General features: G+C 56.7%; 1 protein-coding gene across 7 annotated transcripts in view; it reads left to right on the forward strand.

The window, feature by feature from the left end:
* Positions 1 to 660: 660 nt before the first annotated feature.
* The window catches only part of SYNGAP1 (synaptic Ras GTPase activating protein 1), a 29877-nt gene continuing 13143 nt past the window's right edge, over positions 661 to 17394 (forward strand). For all 7 annotated transcript variants that reach the window (XR_010660050.1, XR_010660051.1, XM_065912599.1 and 4 more), the window contains exons 1-9: positions 661 to 727; positions 3858 to 3979; positions 6094 to 6199; positions 12308 to 12399; positions 12800 to 12921; positions 14579 to 14732; positions 14976 to 15074; positions 16436 to 17062; positions 17192 to 17336. Coding sequence is in view for 5 of the 7 variants with exons in the window: in XM_065912599.1 (XP_065768671.1) it covers positions 661 to 727; positions 3858 to 3979; positions 6094 to 6199; positions 12308 to 12399; positions 12800 to 12921; positions 14579 to 14732; positions 14976 to 15074; positions 16436 to 17062; positions 17192 to 17336 (1534 nt within the window). In the remaining 2 variants the exon portion in view is untranslated. The remainder of the gene's footprint in view (positions 728 to 3857; positions 3980 to 6093; positions 6200 to 12307; positions 12400 to 12799; positions 12922 to 14578; positions 14733 to 14975; positions 15075 to 16435; positions 17063 to 17191; positions 17337 to 17394) is intronic.

A 17394-nucleotide genomic window follows, 5' to 3' on the forward strand; every position in this document is an offset into this window, starting at 1 on the left:
GAGTCTAGGTCTTAGATCTCAGTCCCTGAAATTACTGTTTAAGTCTGGTGTCTTAAGATTTCTGTGGCTATGAAGAACCTTTTTGAGACTGAATGCTCAGATTTTGACCTTTGACCCATCTTGGGAGGGTGGTCTGGGGTCTGTTTTCTGAGATTGGGGCCTCTTTTCCTCTAGACTTAGGGTTTGCGCCTCAGATTATCCCCTGCGCCACCCCCCCCCCCCCCCCCCGCCCACCTCCGGGTGGCAAGGTATCTTTGTGGGTCTGGAGACTCCCGAAATCAGGGTCTGGGGGCTGCATCTTTAGAACCGCTCTCTTTCTTGAGTCTCTTTCTCTCTGTTTTGAGTCGGGGTCTCTGCCTCCCTGGTTCTCACTGAGTAGGGGTGGGGGCTGCAGGGACTCTCTCTCCTCCTCCTCCTGCTCTCCTCTCGCTCGCTCCCCCGCCCCCCTCTCTCTCTCTCTCTCTCCCGGCTGCCGCTGCTGTCGTTGGCTCCTCTTCTCCTCCTCCTCCTCTCTCTCCTCCTCTCTGCCTCTCTCCGCTCCTCTCTCCTCCTCTCTCCTCCTCCTCCTCCACCTCCTCCTCCTTCTCCCCCTCTCTCTCCCCCTCTTTCTCTCTTCTCTTTCTCCCCCGGCCCCCCCCCGCCCCCTCCCCCCCAGGCCTGATGAGCAGGTCTCGCGCCTCCATCCATCGGGGGAGCATCCCCGCGATGTCCTATGCCCCCTTCAGAGGTACGGTGGTGAGGGGAGGGGGAGCACCAGTTGGGGGGGAGAAGGGGGGAGGGGCGGGGTGGGGGGGGTGGGCAGAGCTGGGGCCAGGGAGGGGAGCAGCTGAAATGGAAGGAGAGAGGAAGGCAGGGATGGGAGCAGTGGGGAAGGAGGTACTGGAGGATAGGTGTAAATAAGGACCGGAGGGGCCAAGAAACAGGCCTTGAAGGGGGCTGAAGGGAAAACGATGGAGGGGAAAGAGATCGCCAGAGAAGGTGGGAAGATAGAAGGGTAGGGTTGGGGGAAGAGCTGCAGAAATAATTTGGAGGTGGGAGCTGAGAGATGAGGAAAATATCAAGAAAATAGAAGGACAGAGTCTTAGGAGAGGGACTAGGAGGGGAAAATGAAGAAAATTAAAACATAAGGGTGAAAAAAGCAGCCAAGAAGATGGGGGGTAGGATCTGGTGGGGTCTCAGAGTATGGTAGGGGGTAGAAAAAGACAGGAGATGGAAGGAGAGGAGAAGGGGCCAGATGGAGAGAGAGGGAGGCAGTGGTGGTGGGGGGGGGGGGAGGAATGAAGGGTCCAGATGGAGGGAAGAGAGGAGAGAGGATGGGGAATGGGTTTGGGGGAGGAGGGATCAGGGCAGGGGGAGGGCCAAATTAGGTATGTGTTTTTTGGGGGGGAGGGGGGCAATACAAGTAAAACTGAGTGCTGGGAGTAGGGGGCAGATGAAGACCCTGCCCCAGATTCAGGCCCTCATTAAGGCCCTTGAGCATTGAAACGTAATCCCTGGGGTCTTATCCACTTCCTTCACTTCACCACTTTCACCCCCTCCCCCACCTCCAGTCCTTATTTCCATTCCCCCTCCCTCCTCTGGTGTCCATCACCTATATCTTTCCCCACATATGGTGTCCGTTCCTTATATGCGTCCCCCTTCTGTCCTTCCCCTCTATCAGTCCCTTCTCTCTCTCCCTCTCTTCTGCCTGGTAGTCCTTTATATCTCTACCACCTCTTCACCCCCTCCTTCTTGACCCCCTTGTCCTAGTGTCCCTGTTCTGTCCCCTTCATTTTCTTGGGCCCTTTTGGTGTATTCCCTTGTCCCTAAAGATTTACCATCATCTCTGACTCTTACTCTCTTAGATCCATTTCTGTTATTTCTTCTCTACCCCATCCGTTCTTCCCCACCCCATTCCCTATCTTATCACCACAAGTCTGTGCCTACTTACTTTCCACTAAGACCCCACCTCTTATCACCCATCCCTCTTCTCGTCTCCTCTCGTTCCTGGGCTGTTGGAGATTTGGGGAGCAAAGACACCAGTTTTGACGGTTGGAACAGGACCTACAAGAGATCCCCATCTGAGCCCCATGGAATTGTTTATCCTAGTAAATCTTTCCCCTTTCTTAACTGTGTCCCTTTGTCTCTTGCATCTGCCTCCCAGAATCATCCTAAGTCCAGGCAATGTTTGTGTATGTGTGTATTTCCAGAGTTGCTCCTAAGTGAAGTTCCCCGTGTCCTTCCCCACTCCCAGGGGGAGGGTGTCCCCTGAAGTATAACTGTCCTCCCTGTGGTTGCTGTCTGACCCAGTCCCTCCTATAATGATGATGTAAATCAACAGATGTCCCCTCTGGGTGTCCTCAGGGTCTGACTGCAGTGGGCATGTTTCCTGCAGTATCTGCAGTCTCAGAGCCTAGGTTTTGGTGATCTCTTTATCTTTGGTGTCTCTGAGGTGGCACTGACACAGAGTTTCAAGAGTATTGGGGTTTTTAGATGCCTGTGTTCAGGGAGTTCACCTCTGTCTCTGACCTGCAGATTGGGTAAATTTGAACCATGTTTACAGACAGAAAGGGGCTAGATTTTTTAACACTCTGCTACTCATAGCTTTTAGTTGGAATGAAGTTCACCGGCCAGTTCTTTTCCTGCAATATTCCCATGATTAATTATACTGGAAAGGTAACGGGATTTGATCTTTTTTCCTCTAAACTCTCTGTCACCCTCATTCCTTAAGCTTATTTTCTATCACGTTGATATCATCAATTTTATTTCTCTCTGACTTCTATAGGGCTTGCCCACTATGTCCCTGTGATGGTGTGTAGCATTGGGGTTTAAAGGAGAGGCACTTTGCATGCACATGGGTGTGGAAAAACAGCAAAGTCAGGGGAGGGGCGACCCTTAGTCTACTACTTTTGGAAGTTTTGTCCCCATCCCCAGCCTCTATATCACAAGCTTGGATCTTTCATTCTTCCCTCCCCTCTTCCTTCCTCAGACTTCACACGGTTCCTACTTGAGGAGTTGGCTTCCATCCTATCCATGGAGACTGGGGAGGTGGGGTAGGGGACAGTATTGAATCTTTGACATCTGGGCATGGAGTAGGGGAAGAGATCAACTCAGTATTCAAGCAAACAAGGGCATATTTCCTGCCTCCTCAGTCCCCAACCGCTCCACAGCCAGATACCAACAAGACCCATCCTTCCTCTACCACCAGCAGAACCAGCTCTTTCCCTGAAGGATAAGCAGGGTTGGACTGGGGAGGAGGGAGTGAAGGAAAGAGGAGAGGCAGGAGAGGAGGTCCTCATGGGATTCTGACCCTGGGAACAAGTAAGCTCCTCACTCCCTCTCTTTTCTAGATATTTAGCTTTTAGTCTCATGACCCAAATGTTCCTACATCCCCATCCTTCTTCCCACAGCTCTGTAGGCTTCCTTACTCTCTTGCAGGTGGGTGGGGTCACCTTCCAAATCCTTGTCTTCTGCAGCTATCTGGTTGCCCTCCCTTTTCCCAGACACTTGCCACCAACCTCCCTGTATTTTTCTTCTGCCAGTTTTGTTGGACCCTCAGCCTTTTGATTTTTCAGAAGTGAATGGAGAGCTCCTTCCCCTTTCTCTGCCTCCAAACTTGTACTCTCTCTGTCAGGATATCATTCCCCTCTGAACCACTCCTCTGTATTTCTTCTGCCAAGTCTACTGAGCCCCTCAGCTCCCACCGCCCCAGCCAGAGAAGCTTATCTTCTGTTCCTCTAAAGTTTCCAGGGGCCTCACCCCCTTCTATGATCTCCTCAAGGTGGGTGGGGGCCCCTTGTCCCCCTTTATGGATTCTTCTTCTATCCCCTGAATGCATAGAGCTTCCCTTACAGTTTCTGTGTATCTCTGCCCCCTAGATGTACGGGGACCCCCTATGCACCGAACCCAATACGTTCACTCCCCATATGATCGTCCTGGTTGGAACCCTCGGTTCTGCATCATCTCGGGGAACCAGCTTCTCATGCTGGATGAGGACGAGGTGAGCAGGGTGGGAAGGCTGGGAAGGCACCTCTGGGTAGCATGTGAAAATGTGAGAGAAGGATGGGAGAATCCTCATTTGCAAAGGGATGTGAGGCACAGAGATGGCAAAGGGAAAGACACTGGCAAGTGGTGGGAGGAGGGTGGCCTTGAGACTTGGGTTGAGATGTCAGAAGGGGCAGGGGTTCTCTCCCCTTGGCCAGAGGGGTCTTTGAGGGCCATGTGCAGTGATGAGGAGGAGTCATGGTTCTAAAGATTTGGGGGTGCCTTCTGTTTTCACCCTGCTCCTATTGTGGGATAGGTTAGGCTAGGAAAGGGAAACAAAAGGGCTTGGAGGAGGGTGAAGACACAGGGATCACTTTGGAGGGAACATCTCCCTCTCCTCTCCCCATACTGAGCAAGCCTCAATCACTGACCACTCCCCATCCTTTCCCTGGCATGGGGCAGAGTGCATGGACTCAGAGTGGGGTCTCTGAGGGAACTAGGAAGGGCCTGCAGGGTACAAGGAGAGATAATAGAGAGCAGTAGGTCTGGGCCTGGAAGGTGGTGAAGACAGGGAAGCCTGAGATGAGGGTTTAGAGAGATGCTGAGAGGGCTTTCACCAGGGACACAGGGAAGGAATATGAGGGAAGAGACACCTAGGGGGGTGAGGGGAACTGGGAATATGGGAAGTTGTCTAAAGGAGTCAGAGTGGGATAGAGGCAAGGACCAGCCGAAGTGGAAGATGTGAAATGAACCGAGCATCCTCGTGGAGGGAGGCAGCCATGCAGTGTGATTAGAGAGCCAGGGGGTGTGGGCTCTGATCCTGGAGCTGGGTCAGCAGTAGAGCATCCATCAGAGGAAACAGAAGATGTGACTATGAAGAAAGGATCCCCAGAGGTGTGGTTCAGGTGGTGGGGGGTGATTTAGGTAAGCTTTAGGGAGTGATAGGATAACCTGCAAGACCAGAGAGGTGGTAAGAGATACGTCCCAAAAACTGTCAGGAAGGGTGTAGTGAGGCAGGGTTAGAGTTGGAGTTGAGGTTAACCAGAGTTTCGAGGAATCTGGGGGGCAAGTGAGTGTGGAGATGCCTGGGTAGAGAGCTTCCCAGGCACAGAGTCAAGTTGAAGCTTTGTCCAGGGAGAACATGGTGACTCAAGGGAAGGATGGTTTGGGGAGTTCAAGTGTTAGGCACTGGGGGCCAATTTGAATGGTCATTAGTCGTGGCCAAGCATTTGGGGTCTGTAGGATGAATGGGGGAAACTGGAGACTGAGTGAGAATGAAGAGGTTGGACGGTGGGTGGGAGAATGAAGGAATGAAAGAGATGGGGACAGACAGGTCCAGAGGACCGGTGGCTAGAAACTGAGGTAGGAAGGGTGTGGAGGGGGTCCTGAAATGGCAGAGTGCAGGGCCACAGGGAACTGGAATTGGCTGGGCTGTGGAGCCCAGGCTGGGACTAGTGGAGTGGGTGGTTCTTGAAGGGGTGGAGATTGGCGGGGTGGAGATGGGAAGGTTAGGAAGGAGGTGGCCAGGAAGAAATGGGGATGAGGCTTAGGGAGAGGTAATGGCTAAAGGGAGGTGAGCCAGGCTGAAGGGGGGGCCATGAAAGGTGCTGGGGGAGGTGACCAGGCCCTCTAGGGGGTGGGGAGGTTGGGTCCCATTCTGGCCGCAAGCCTGACCGTGGGAGGGAGACAAGCTGTGGATCCAGATTATAAATGCAGCTTCTGCTACCCCCGTGACAGCCACGGAGGGAGGGAAGGGGGTGAGGGCGGTGGGAGGTTGGGAGGAAAACAGGGAGAAGGGAGGAACTGAAGGTCAAGGGGAAAGTGGATTTGGGGAGCAGCAGAGACCAGAGTGGTTCCGGGGGTTCCCTGGAGGGTGTGTCAGAAGACATGGTGGAAGAAAGGAGGGTGGGACGGGAGGGGATGAGGGAGCAGACTCGGAGAGAGAAGGCAATGAGAAATCCACTCACCCCGAGACACTTAAAAAGAGTACGGAGGGGGCAGGGGCAGGTGGTCAGGCTGGTGGGAAGGGAGGCTCATCCTCCTCGGGTGGGGAAGAGAAAGAAGAAGGATGGCCTGGGCCCAAGAGGTCTGACGCGCCCCCCCCCCCCCCCCCCCCCCCGCATCCCCTAGATACACCCCCTTCTGATCCGGGACCGGAGGAGCGAGTCCAGTCGCAACAAACTGCTGAGACGCACGGTCTCCGTGCCGGTGGAGGGGCGGCCCCACGGCGAGCATGGTACGGCGGCCGAGCAGGCTCTCGTGCCCCGGACAGGCGCGGGGAGGGGGCTGCGGGGGCCTCGGTGCAGGGGAGGGGGCGTCCGGGGCCGGGAGGGGGCGGAGACGAAGTCTCGCACCGAGTGGGAGCCCGGGCGGAGCCGGCGCCCTCCTCTGGGGTCTGAGCGGGACGCAGGCTGTGGGTGAGAGGCCTCAGCGTTCCTCGCTGTTTCGCTCTCTTTTTCCTCTCCAGCAGCGAAGTTTGACTGTATCCCCGGTGCTTGTAAAAATAGTCTCCTTAGATCTTTCGCTTCCTGTCCGAGTGTGGCTGCCCCTGCCCCTCCCCGGCCTGGGTCTGGGATCTTGGAGAGAATGACCTAGTTCCCGCCCTGCCCCCAGACCTCTGCCCCACCCCCCACTCTCCTGATTCTTCTCCCAGACCTTCTGGCCTGTGGACCCTCCCTCTTGCCCCCCTTTTCCTTTTCTCATCAGCTGTTTTTATTTTCTGCAATTCTGTCACCCTCTTGCGCTTTCCTCCCCAATATCTCTTATTTTCTCTATCGCTCTTGGGTCATCTGCCTCTCCCCTCTGCTCTCGGTGGAACTCCGTCAGACCCCCATCTCATCTCCTTTCTGTCTGTCTGTGGAGCTATGTGCTCAGTCTGTCTCTCCAACTCTCCCTCTCTCCATCTGTCTCTTCCCCTCCCTCCCTCTTTCTGCCCCCCCTCCACCCCCCTCTTTAGTCATTTAAAAAAAGATTTTTGTCTTCCTGAGAAGTTCGCTTAAAAGGTTTCCATGGGAACAGTGAGGGGAGATGAAGGCAGAGAACCGAGATCTGCAGCCAAGGTGCAGAGAGACACCCTCAGCCCCCAGAAACCCCCTTGTCACTGCCCCCTACGCTGTGTCCCCCTTCCAGGACCAAGGGTCCAGGTCCTTCATCCCCTCAACCCCTAGTGACCCCCTTATTTTACCAACACCCCCCCTCCCCTCAGGGATCCAGGCTTCCAGTTTCTCTTCCTTAGAGCCAGTGGCCTGTCTCCATCCCTTGGCTCCCTTCAGCCCTCTCTGATAGGCTCAAGCCTTACTGCTCTTGGGGGCCAACTCTGGGACCCTGAGTGGATCACTGGCCAGGGGTGTGTGTCATTGTCATGGAAACTTCTGACCATGGGGGTGTGTGGGTAGCACATTTCTGTGAGGCAAAGCCAGGTGGAGCTGCTGGTGGTGGTGGAATGTGTATAGAGAATGTGTGTGATGTCTGTCACATCTGTGTGTGTGTGAGAGTCAGTCATGTCCATGCCTGGGAAAGGTTTGTGTCCATGTATGCATACCTGTGTGTCCAGGCCGGAATGGTCACATGCTCATGGGGCATGTTTATTATATATCTGGTGGTGGGCCTCTCTGCCCACATATTCCCCTTCTATCTTCCTACTGTCACTCCTCAGGGTCTGGGGTCTCTCGTGTGGGTCTCCTGTGTGTTAGGGAGGAGGGCACTCATGTATGTTTGGAATTGGGGATGGTGTGTGGAGGTGTTTGTGTCGGAAGTTCAGTCGGGGCTGGGAGGGGGTCCAGGGGTATATATATTTGGGGGGAGTGTTTAGTGAAAGAGTTGATGGCTGGTGAACGTTTGGGGTTCTCAGAGGGACGTAGAATGTGTAAAGGGAGTGGAGAATGTGCAAGGAACCTAGAAGTTTAGGGACCCTTGGAGGCCTGGGTCCGAGAAGGTCTGTGCAGAAGCTGTGGACTCTCGAGCCCAGGAGAGGTCGCCGGACCTTCAAGGGGCATCGGCATTCAGGGCTCCTCCTCTCCTGGGTGGAGCCGCCGCCCCTCATTCCCTCCGTGGTTTCGATGGGGGGTCCAGCTCAGGAGGGAATGGTGGGAGGCCCGGTTGGCTTTGGGGGTCCCTTCGCCCCCCTCCCGCATCTCTCTCGCGCTGTCTCCGGGCGACGGGGCTCGTGACAGAGGCGGCCACGGCAGCAGCGGTCGCCTAGCAACGGCGGCGGGGCCCGGGCAACGGCGGCAGCGGCGGGAGCGGCGGCGGAGGGAGCCGTTCCCGCGGCCGTCACCGCGCGGCCGTCCCGGCCGTCCCGGGCCCCGCCGCCGCCCCCACCGCGCCGGGTGGCGCGAGCCGGGCCGCGCCGCCCCCTCTCCCGCCGCACCTGCCCCTCCCCCGTCGGGGACACCCCCGACCCCCCCGGGGGGCGGTGCGAGGTAAGGGCGGGGCCGGGCGGATGAGGAGCGCGTGGGGGGCGCCACGCTCGTGGGGGGCGCCGCGCTCGTGGGGGCGCGCGTGTGCGTGGGTGCGGGGAGGGGGTGGGGAGGCCGCGGTGGCGGCGGCGGCGGCAGCTGCTCCCTCCGCATGTTCTCGCTGCATCTTCCGAGTGGGGGGAGTTATGGTAACTGGCGGGGGGCAGCGGAGGTGGGGGGTCGGAGACTGGCCTTGTGGGGCCAGTCTCCGGAGCGCGCGGGGGCGGCCGGTGTAGGGTGGTCTTGGAGCCCCTCGGTGGAGGCGGCAGCCCTAGTGTCCGCGTGTGGTCGGTGTCCAGGCTTGTGTCCCCTGTGTTAGTGCCATGTGCACACGGGGGCCCGTTCCTCGCGTACACATGTGCAGCCAGCCTTTTGCAGCCTGTTCTGCCCTCGCCTGCCTCGGCTTGCTTCCTACCTAGGGCTCTGCTGGGCTGGCCGCGGCTTGGGGGCAGCTCTTGGCCGCACTGGTCCCTGTCACCTCTGACCCTGAGAATGCACGTCCCTGGCTGGGGCTCACTTTCTGTCAGTCTCCTGTGTGTGGAGATGTGTGGCTGCAGGAGAAGGATTTCTGTGTCCCTGGTGGCAGGTGTGTGTCTTTGCATGTGTGTTCCGTCACTGGCCTGGGTATCTGTGTCAGTCCCAGCATGAGTGTCCAGGGCGTGTCTGGATGTGGGTGGTATGCAAGTGGGGAGAAGAGAGTAAGTGTGTGTGAGTGTGTTCTTTGGAATCCTGCCATGTATGAAACACCTTTGGGCTAGCAGGTGTGAGCCCCTGCTCTGTTAGGGAGTGGGGACAGGAAAGCTAGCTGAAAAGGGAAAGAGTGGGGTAAAGAGGAAAAGTGGGGAGTTGGGGGAGAGGAGGACTGAGCAGGGCTTGGTGAGGGGAGAGGCAGGAGAGGGAATGGCTGAAGAGGGCTTGGGCAGGTGGGACTTCGTGGAGTCAGGTTGAGAAGAGAGAGGAGGTGGGGAACTGGCTGGAGCTGATGGAGAAGGGAGGCTGGAAATGGGGAGGCAGCGCAGGGGCAAGAGAGAGTCAGGCCTTCCGTGAAGTGATCACTGAGAGGAGAGCGGCAGCCGGGCTTGTGGCTTGTGTAGGCCGTGTAGGATCGGGCTTGGCTGGCTCAGGAGAGGCCATCCTAGAGGCTGGCTCCCAGTGAGGCCTGGCGCAGCAGGACCTGCTGATAGAGGTACCCATTCCCAGCCCAGAGTTTTGCCCCCCCCCCCCCCCCCCCCCCCCGCCCATTCCTCTGCTCTCTCTCCAGCTCTGTTCCTCTACCTGCTTTGGCAGCCTTCCTCTGGGGCTCCCCTTGAAAGCTGCCAGCGGGGTGTGACAGGGAAGAAAGGCCAAAGGGAAGGTTCGTGGTTTGGGGGATTGGAGGGAAGGGGGAGATTCTGTGGTTGATGGCAAGATTAGAGAGGTTGGAGAGGTGGGAGTGCAAGCCCTTGCTGTGTGTGTGAGTGAGTGCAATTGTGTGTGTATACAGGGTGTGTACATGTGTGGGTGTGTGCACAATGCCTGTGTTACGGGTCTGTGTAGGTGGCTGTTATGCGTGTGCATGCGTGTATACATCGTGCAGGGATGGGACATAGAGGCCCAGGATCTTGGTGTGTGCTTATCAGGTTTGCTCTCTGCGTGGACATGGGCCTATGGCCTGTGTTCTGTACATGTCACTGCATGCAGCACTATTAACAGGATATCCTGTGTTTCTGTCACTCTGCCCCCTTTCCTCTGTGTTTCTGCTCTTTTTTTTCATTGTGGCATTGAGGGTCTTTGTAAGCATATGCGTATGTGATCTCTATGTACCTCTGACTTAAATATGAGTTTGTGCCTCTTAGTACTTGGTTATATGTGTAAGATTATATTACTTCCAAGAATCAAGCAGACCAATTAGCAAATCCATTCTCCTTCTGTTAATTCTTTAGTTCTAAAGCAGAATTTTAGTGGATTTGGAGTTAGAGTTTCTGCCTTTATTACAGGATCTTTTATATGAACATAATGACTGAACTGCATTCTTTGGCATGAGAATGAGGCAAGCAGACCTGAGAAAAGCAAAGACTTAGGAAGGAAATATCCTGAACCCTTAGAAGCACTGTTGAGGGTGTAACAGAAGGGTAGTTAATGCATTAGTTCCTTGGTTTTTCTTTATTCTGGTAGCAACCAGGGACTCCTGTGTTGGAGTCAGGAAAGGGCTGGGGAAGAAGGGGTTGTCCTGAGATAGAGTGGTTGTGGTTGTACTTTTCCTGTGAATGAAGGATGCTTGTGCTTTGGGGGTATGGGGGTACCTTGATGCGGTCAGAATCATGGTTTACTCAAGCATGTGTCCCGGAGGTTAAAGTGGCCTCCCCTGTGTGGGGGCCCTGTGTGGTCTCTGTGTTAATGTGCTGCCCACATGACTGCCCAAGGGACTTGGGCCCCAGGTCCACACCAGCAGCTCTCATGGGTGTCAGGGTCAAGTATGCACTCCCCTGCTGCAGTGCTCACATATGTCTAAGCATGTGTCCAGCGGGGTATGTGGGCCCCAGGGCCTCAGGATGCGGACCTGTGGCACCCCCAACTCACCATTCTCTGCATGTCTCCTAAGCACCTGGGTTCCTCTTTATCGTCCGTGCTGTGGTTATCATGTATATATGTCCCCTCCCCACACAGCTCCATGTATGTTTCTGTGCTCTACACATGTGTTGCTGAGGGACTGACAAGGGTTTCCATGTCATGGGATCCACATTTTTGTGTGTAGATCTCCTAACACCCGGGTTTTAGAGGCATAGGGAAGCTGGGCAATTTGCAGGCGATTTGCAGTTCAGGAAGCTGACAGTGAAGCTGTAGCTGTGGCCCTCCCTTGTTCTGGACACTAGAGGGTTAACAGGCGGCTCTTCCGGTCCCCCCCCCACCAGCCTGTAGCTTCTTGTTGCTGTGGAGATGGTAGCCCCGCCCCTGATGCAGCACCTGCCCCCCCATTGGCTGCAGTGGTGACTGTGGGGCTGAGGGGGGAGCCCAGGCCTGGGCAGCCATTCTGGAGCTGGAGCCCGAGCTTGGCATCCCCCCACTTTCATTCTCCTCTAGCTCCTCAGCCCCTCTCAATTCCCTGGCAGCAGAGCCTCAGCTTCCCTCCTCCGAGCTGCCACCCCTCCAGACTCAGAGCCGTCCGAGCTTCCTCCGCGTTCACCTCCCCTCCTCCTCGCCCTGCCCTCACTTGGGAGTCCCCCGAGTGCCCACTGCCCATTCTCCCTGCTCCCCTGCGTTCTTCCCATTACCCTTCCCCCTTCCCTTCTGACTCCCTGCCTCTGCAGTGCACGTGGAGCGGGCCCCTTCTCCCCTCCCCCTGCCCTTTGCTGTCCCCAGGCTTCTTCCGCTTCCACTCCGCACAGGTCCCTTCCAGGACCTCCCCCTCCAGGCCAGGGAGGGGGTCATGGGAGGCAGTCCTGGCCCTCCAGACAGACTGGGGTCGGGGGTAAGATGTGCCCAGCTGAAAGACGAAAGTCTGCCTGCCTCCGGCCCATGACCTTTAACCCGACTTCCCCCCCAGCTGACCCCTTCCTGGGGGTGTGGGCACCAAGAACCTAGGATCCGTGGCTCTTTGGTGTCCTTTATTCCTGGAGTTTTACTGACGCTGTCAGCCATGCCCCTTTGCTGACTGCCAGCCCCAACCCCAGTCATGGGCCTGAGGCCCCCCACCCCGTCCCCCTCTGGGGGCTCCGGCTCAGGTTCCTTGCCCCCTCCTTCCCGCCGCCAGCCTCTCAGCCGCCGCTGCTCTTCCTGCTGCTTCCCGGGGGGTAGGTGAGGCTGGAGCTGAGGGGCCGAGGGAGGGGGCAGATGTGCTGGGGCCAGGGTGGACCCGGGGCTACGGTGACCCCCTCCCACATCCCTGCCGGCCCTCTCCTCCCCTCCAGAATACCACTTGGGTCGCTCGAGGAGGAAGAGTGTCCCAGGGGGGAAGCAGTACAGCATGGAGGCCGCCCCCGCCGCACCCTTCCGGCCCTCGGTGAGTGAAGGCCCTGCCAGATGTTGGTCAGCTGGTCCCCTCCCTGCCAGTCCCAGCTGGAGCCCCTGGATTATGAGAAAGGGGGCAGGAGAGAGAGAGTCTGTGCGTGTGTCCCCCCACTTCTTTGGTTTCCCCCTTCCTAGCTCTGCCCCCCCTGCTTCTCAGACCAGCCCTCCCACCTTCTCTAGGCTGGTGTGTGTGTGTGTTTGTGTGTGCACTCGCACCCGTGGGAGCACAGGAAGACAAACTGTAGCAGGGCTCCTGTCCCCTTTTTCTCACCCTGGAGACTTCCCTTTCCCCCAATCCCGGCTTCATCCAGAGGTTCCTTACCAGCTGAGCAGTGAGCAAGTGGAACCGACACTACCCCAACCCACCCCTATCCCCATTTCCCCCCACCCAGCAAGGCTTCCTGAGCCGGAGGCTAAAAAGCTCCATCAAACGCACGAAGTCACAACCCAAACTTGATCGGACCAGCAGCTTCCGCCAGATCCTGCCTCGCTTCCGAAGTGCTGACCATGACCGGTATGGGGTCTGAAGTGGGCTGGACCAGGGTGGGATGATTTGGATGCAGAGTAGGGGGCTCTGGAGTGCCCAGTGCCCATTCTGTGGGGGCTATCAGAGTGCAGAGCTTGATGGCCTCTGATTGAAAGGTGTTATGGGGCAGGGGCCAGAATGGAGAAGCAGCAGGAGGTGGGGAGAGGGGGGAGGACGAGGAGCGAGGAGCGGGGCAGGAAAGGAAGGGGATGAAGGTGAAGCCAAGGAGGGCCTCTTCTGGCCGGGGAAGGATGGGCTCCAGGCTGGGGTGGACAGAGCTGCCCCGAAGGACAGAGATGGAGTGACAGCCAGGGAGAGGATGGGGAGGGAGGGACCGGGTGCAGGGTCCCAGGGACGGGGGCGGGGCGGGGTGGCAGGTGCGCGGGGAGCATGCGGAGGAGGGCAGGCAGCACAGGTGTGCGGGTCCACAGCCGGGGAGGGCAGGCTGGAGGGTTCATCATGGACTGAGCCTGAGGAGGAAGGCCGCAGACAGACCGGAAGGCACCGTCTCCAGGGCTGGGCTAGAAGGAACCTCGCTTGCTTCTGGGGTCTGCTTCTTGGGGTCCCTCCTTGGGTTTCCCCCTCCCCCGGGGCTCCTCCCAGGGAGAAACCTGTCCTTCCTTCCCCCTGTCTGGCCACCCCGGGGCAGGGCAGGTAGGGAGTTGGGCTAGGTGAGTCACACCTTCCCCTCCCCCTCCGTGTCCCTGGAGCTGGATCTGGGGCCGGCAGGGGGTGAGGGCCTGGTATTCCTGGCCGCGGGGGCGGGGGGCCGGGGGAGCGTCGCGCTGACGGCAGTGGAGCCCAGGATGACGGGGCTGCTATAAATAGCTCCAGGAGGCTCCCACACCCGGCTCCCCCTCCCTTCCCCGCGGCTCTCCACTCCTCATCCCTCGCTGGCTCCCGTGTCCCTCTGCTCTTCTGAGGGGTGCTCCCAAATTCACCCCTGCTTGCCCTCTGTGCTCTCAGCCAGCCTCCAGGGCCCCTCCTCACCTTCTGCCACCCTGTCTCTCTGCTCTTACCTTTCCCTCTTCCTCTTGTCCTTTCCCTATCTCTTCCTCCCTAGTCCTCCTTTCCAGACCCATGCTCCTGTTCTGTTTTCTGCCCACAGCCTCCTCGTATCTCTTACTATCTTCCCTCACTCATTCCCTCAATTTTGCTAAAATGTGTTCTCTTACCTCGTTCATTCTTGGATTTATTAAATGCTTTTTAGGTAGTACCTATGTGGCAGGCCCAGACCAACATCTTTGTACTTTTAATTCTTGACTCCCAAGAATCAAGACTCCCACAGCTGTGAGTTTTTTTTAGGGGGAGTGATCACCTAGAAGTCCCATCTAGAACTGTCCAAAGCCCACCTGTTTCCTTTTTTCCCTGCCATGGGTCATTTCTGGCTTGAGATATTTCTAGGTGTCCCCAGTATTCAAAACCCCTTAGGTGGTGGACTGAGGGGAGGGGCTTTCTCTCACACCCCTTATGTCCTTCCCTGGTACAGGCTGGGTTTCTCTCTGTCTGTGTTCGTGTGGGAAGTGGGTGTAGAAGCACTTTCCCCAGGTCTCTGTCCATCCCAGAGCCCGCTTGGTGATGCAGCCCTCTAGGTTTGTAAGCAGGCTGGGTCCTGATCCCCCCTCCTGGACCACCCTCCCACCAGGGCCCGGCTGATGCAGAGCTTTAAGGAGTCGCACTCTCACGAGTCCCTGCTAAGTCCTAGTAGCGCGGCCGAGGCCTTGGAGCTCAACTTGGATGAAGACTCCATTATCAAGCCAGTGCACAGCTCCATCCTGGGCCAGGAGTTCTGTTTTGAGGTACTGGGTGTGTGGTGCTGGGGCGGGACCAAGGATGGGGGTCCAGGAGGGGCAGGGAGAGAGGCTTGGAGAAGGTGGCAGAGGTGGGATGTCAGGGAAACAGAAACCTCTGGGGCTGGGAGGAAGGAGGAATGGGCTGGGAGGAAGGAGGAATAGGCCAGGAGGAAGAGATGGTAGGGTGATCCCAGCCCTAGGGAATCCTCTCCCTTCTAGAGCCCCCTCTGACCATGCACCCCTGTTCAGGTAACGACGTCATCAGGAACAAAATGCTTTGCCTGTCGTTCTGCCGCCGAAAGGGACAAATGGATCGAGAACCTGCAGCGGGCGGTGAAACCCAACAAGGTACTGCGCGTCTGGGGGCTCCAGACGGCAAGGGCGGGCCAGTGTCCAGGGGGCCGGGGGCAGGGGCGGCATGGGGCAGGGGGGAGGCGGAGGAGTAGGAGGAGACCCCCTGTTTCTTTTTGTTTTCTTCTGCTGTATGATGTTTCCTTTCCATAGAAATCATAGACTGAGAGCTGACAGGGCTCTGGAATTTTCCTCCAGTGCCTCTTCCCCACAAGCAGGGATGTCCCCCTAATACCCTGACACGTGGGCACCCAGCCCCCGCTCGCAGTGTTTCCGTAGGACACTTAGATTGGTCAGTAGCTGAATCTCGAGACCATGGTTTCTTCTCTGTACAACTGGTAGGAATGGGGTTGAAGTAGAATATCTCTAAGGTCCCTCTGGCTCAAAAATTCTGTGAGTCTATGTTCTTCTCAAGAGAAATGCTCCCAGTTCTGTCTGCTATTCTCTGTGTCCCAGCTTCCAGTGAGCTCCTCTGGGGAGACCCTTGTTTGTCAATGTCCTTCTTAAAAACTAGACCCAAGATGCTGCCATCTTCCTCCTTCAGAGTCCGGATACCAGGCTCTTTTCACACTGAAACCACTGGTCATTGTCAGCCTCCAGGCCCTTTTTGCATTAACTGTAGATTCTCACCTTTTGCATTTATGCCTTTTTTTTTTTCAGTTAACTTCTGATTGTCTTTGAAAAACTCCTCCGTTTTCCTGTTCAAATTTCACCTTAATATTTTGGGTTTATTATTATAACTTTTAAAATCTTTCCCCAATACAAATTCTATCAACTGATGTATGAGCTCAGTCTATATCAATTTTGTCTGGCTGTTGTAATAAACTACCACTAACTAGGCTATTTAAAATAACAGAAGCTTATTTTCTGGTAGTCAGGAGACTGGAAGTCAAAAATCAAGGTGTCGGCAGGGCCTTGCTCCTCTGGAAGCTCTAGGAAGAATCCTCCCCTTCCCCTTCATACTGTCTGGGGGTTGCCAGCAATCTTCAGCATCCCTTAACTTATAGCTCCATCTGCAAAATTTTTACTTCCATCTTCATGGGCTTATCTCCTTTCCATGTGTGTCTGGTCTCAAAATTTCCCTCTCCACATAGACCCCAGTCATGGGATTTAGGTTCCACCCTAATCCAGTATTAACCACATGTCAATGTGATTTTATCTGCAAGGACTGTATTTCCAAAATAGGTCACATTCCCAGGTTCCAAGTAGACCGAATCTGAGGGAAACAGGGTTCCGTTCCACACACACCTTCTCAACCCTGGGATCGCTGGTCTCAGAGACTGGGTTTTTGACTCTCTGTCTTCTTTTGGTGTCTCTGGCTCTCTGGCCCTTCCCCTTCACCCACCCTACCCTGCCAGGACAACAGCCGCCGGGTGGACAACGTATTGAAGCTGTGGATCATAGAGGCCCGGGAGCTGCCCCCCAAGAAGCGGTACTACTGTGAGCTCTGCCTGGATGACATGCTGTATGCACGCACCACCTCTAAGCCCCGCTCGGCCTCGGGGGACACTGTTTTCTGGGGTGAGCACTTCGAGTTCAACAACCTGCCAGCCGTCCGGGCCTTGCGGCTGCACCTATACCGTGATTCAGACAAAAAGCGCAAGAAGGACAAGGCAGGCTATGTCGGCCTGGTGACTGTGCCTGTGGCCACCCTGGCCGGGCGCCACTTCACAGAGCAGTGGTACCCTGTGACCCTGCCGACGGGCAGCGGGGGCTCTGGGGGTATGGGGGGCTCGGGTGGGGGAGGGGGCTCTGGGGGCGGCTCAGGGGGCAAGGGCAAAGGAGGTTGCCCAGCGGTGCGGCTGAAAGCTCGTTACCAAACGATGAGCATCCTGCCCATGGAGCTATATAAGGAGTTCGCCGAGTATGTCACCAACCATTATCGGATGCTCTGTGCGGTGTTAGAGCCCGCCCTGAACGTCAAGGGCAAGGAGGAGGTCGCCAGTGCCCTGGTTCACATCCTGCAGAGCACGGGCAAGGCCAAGGTGAGTGCTGGGCCCTCGGGACGAGGCGGCCTGGGCATGGGTACCCGCTGGCGGGGACAGTAAGGGCATGTGTGTCTTCGTGAGCTTGGGGTGAACAGAGGCTGATCCCTGGCTCTTCCTGGGCTCCAGGACTTCCTTTCAGACATGGCCATGTCCGAGGTGGACCGCTTCATGGAACGAGAACACCTCATATTCCGCGAGAACACGCTCGCCACTAAAGCCATAGAAGAGTACATGAGACTGATTGGTCAGAAATACCTCAAGGATGCCATCGGTACGGCCCCCCTGCAGGCCTTCTCCCCAAACCTACAGACACCCGGCCCAGCCCTAAA

The sequence above is a fragment of the Muntiacus reevesi genome, chromosome 20 (assembly GCF_963930625.1).
Source record: "Muntiacus reevesi chromosome 20, mMunRee1.1, whole genome shotgun sequence".
Lineage (NCBI taxonomy): Eukaryota > Metazoa > Chordata > Mammalia > Artiodactyla > Cervidae > Muntiacus > Muntiacus reevesi.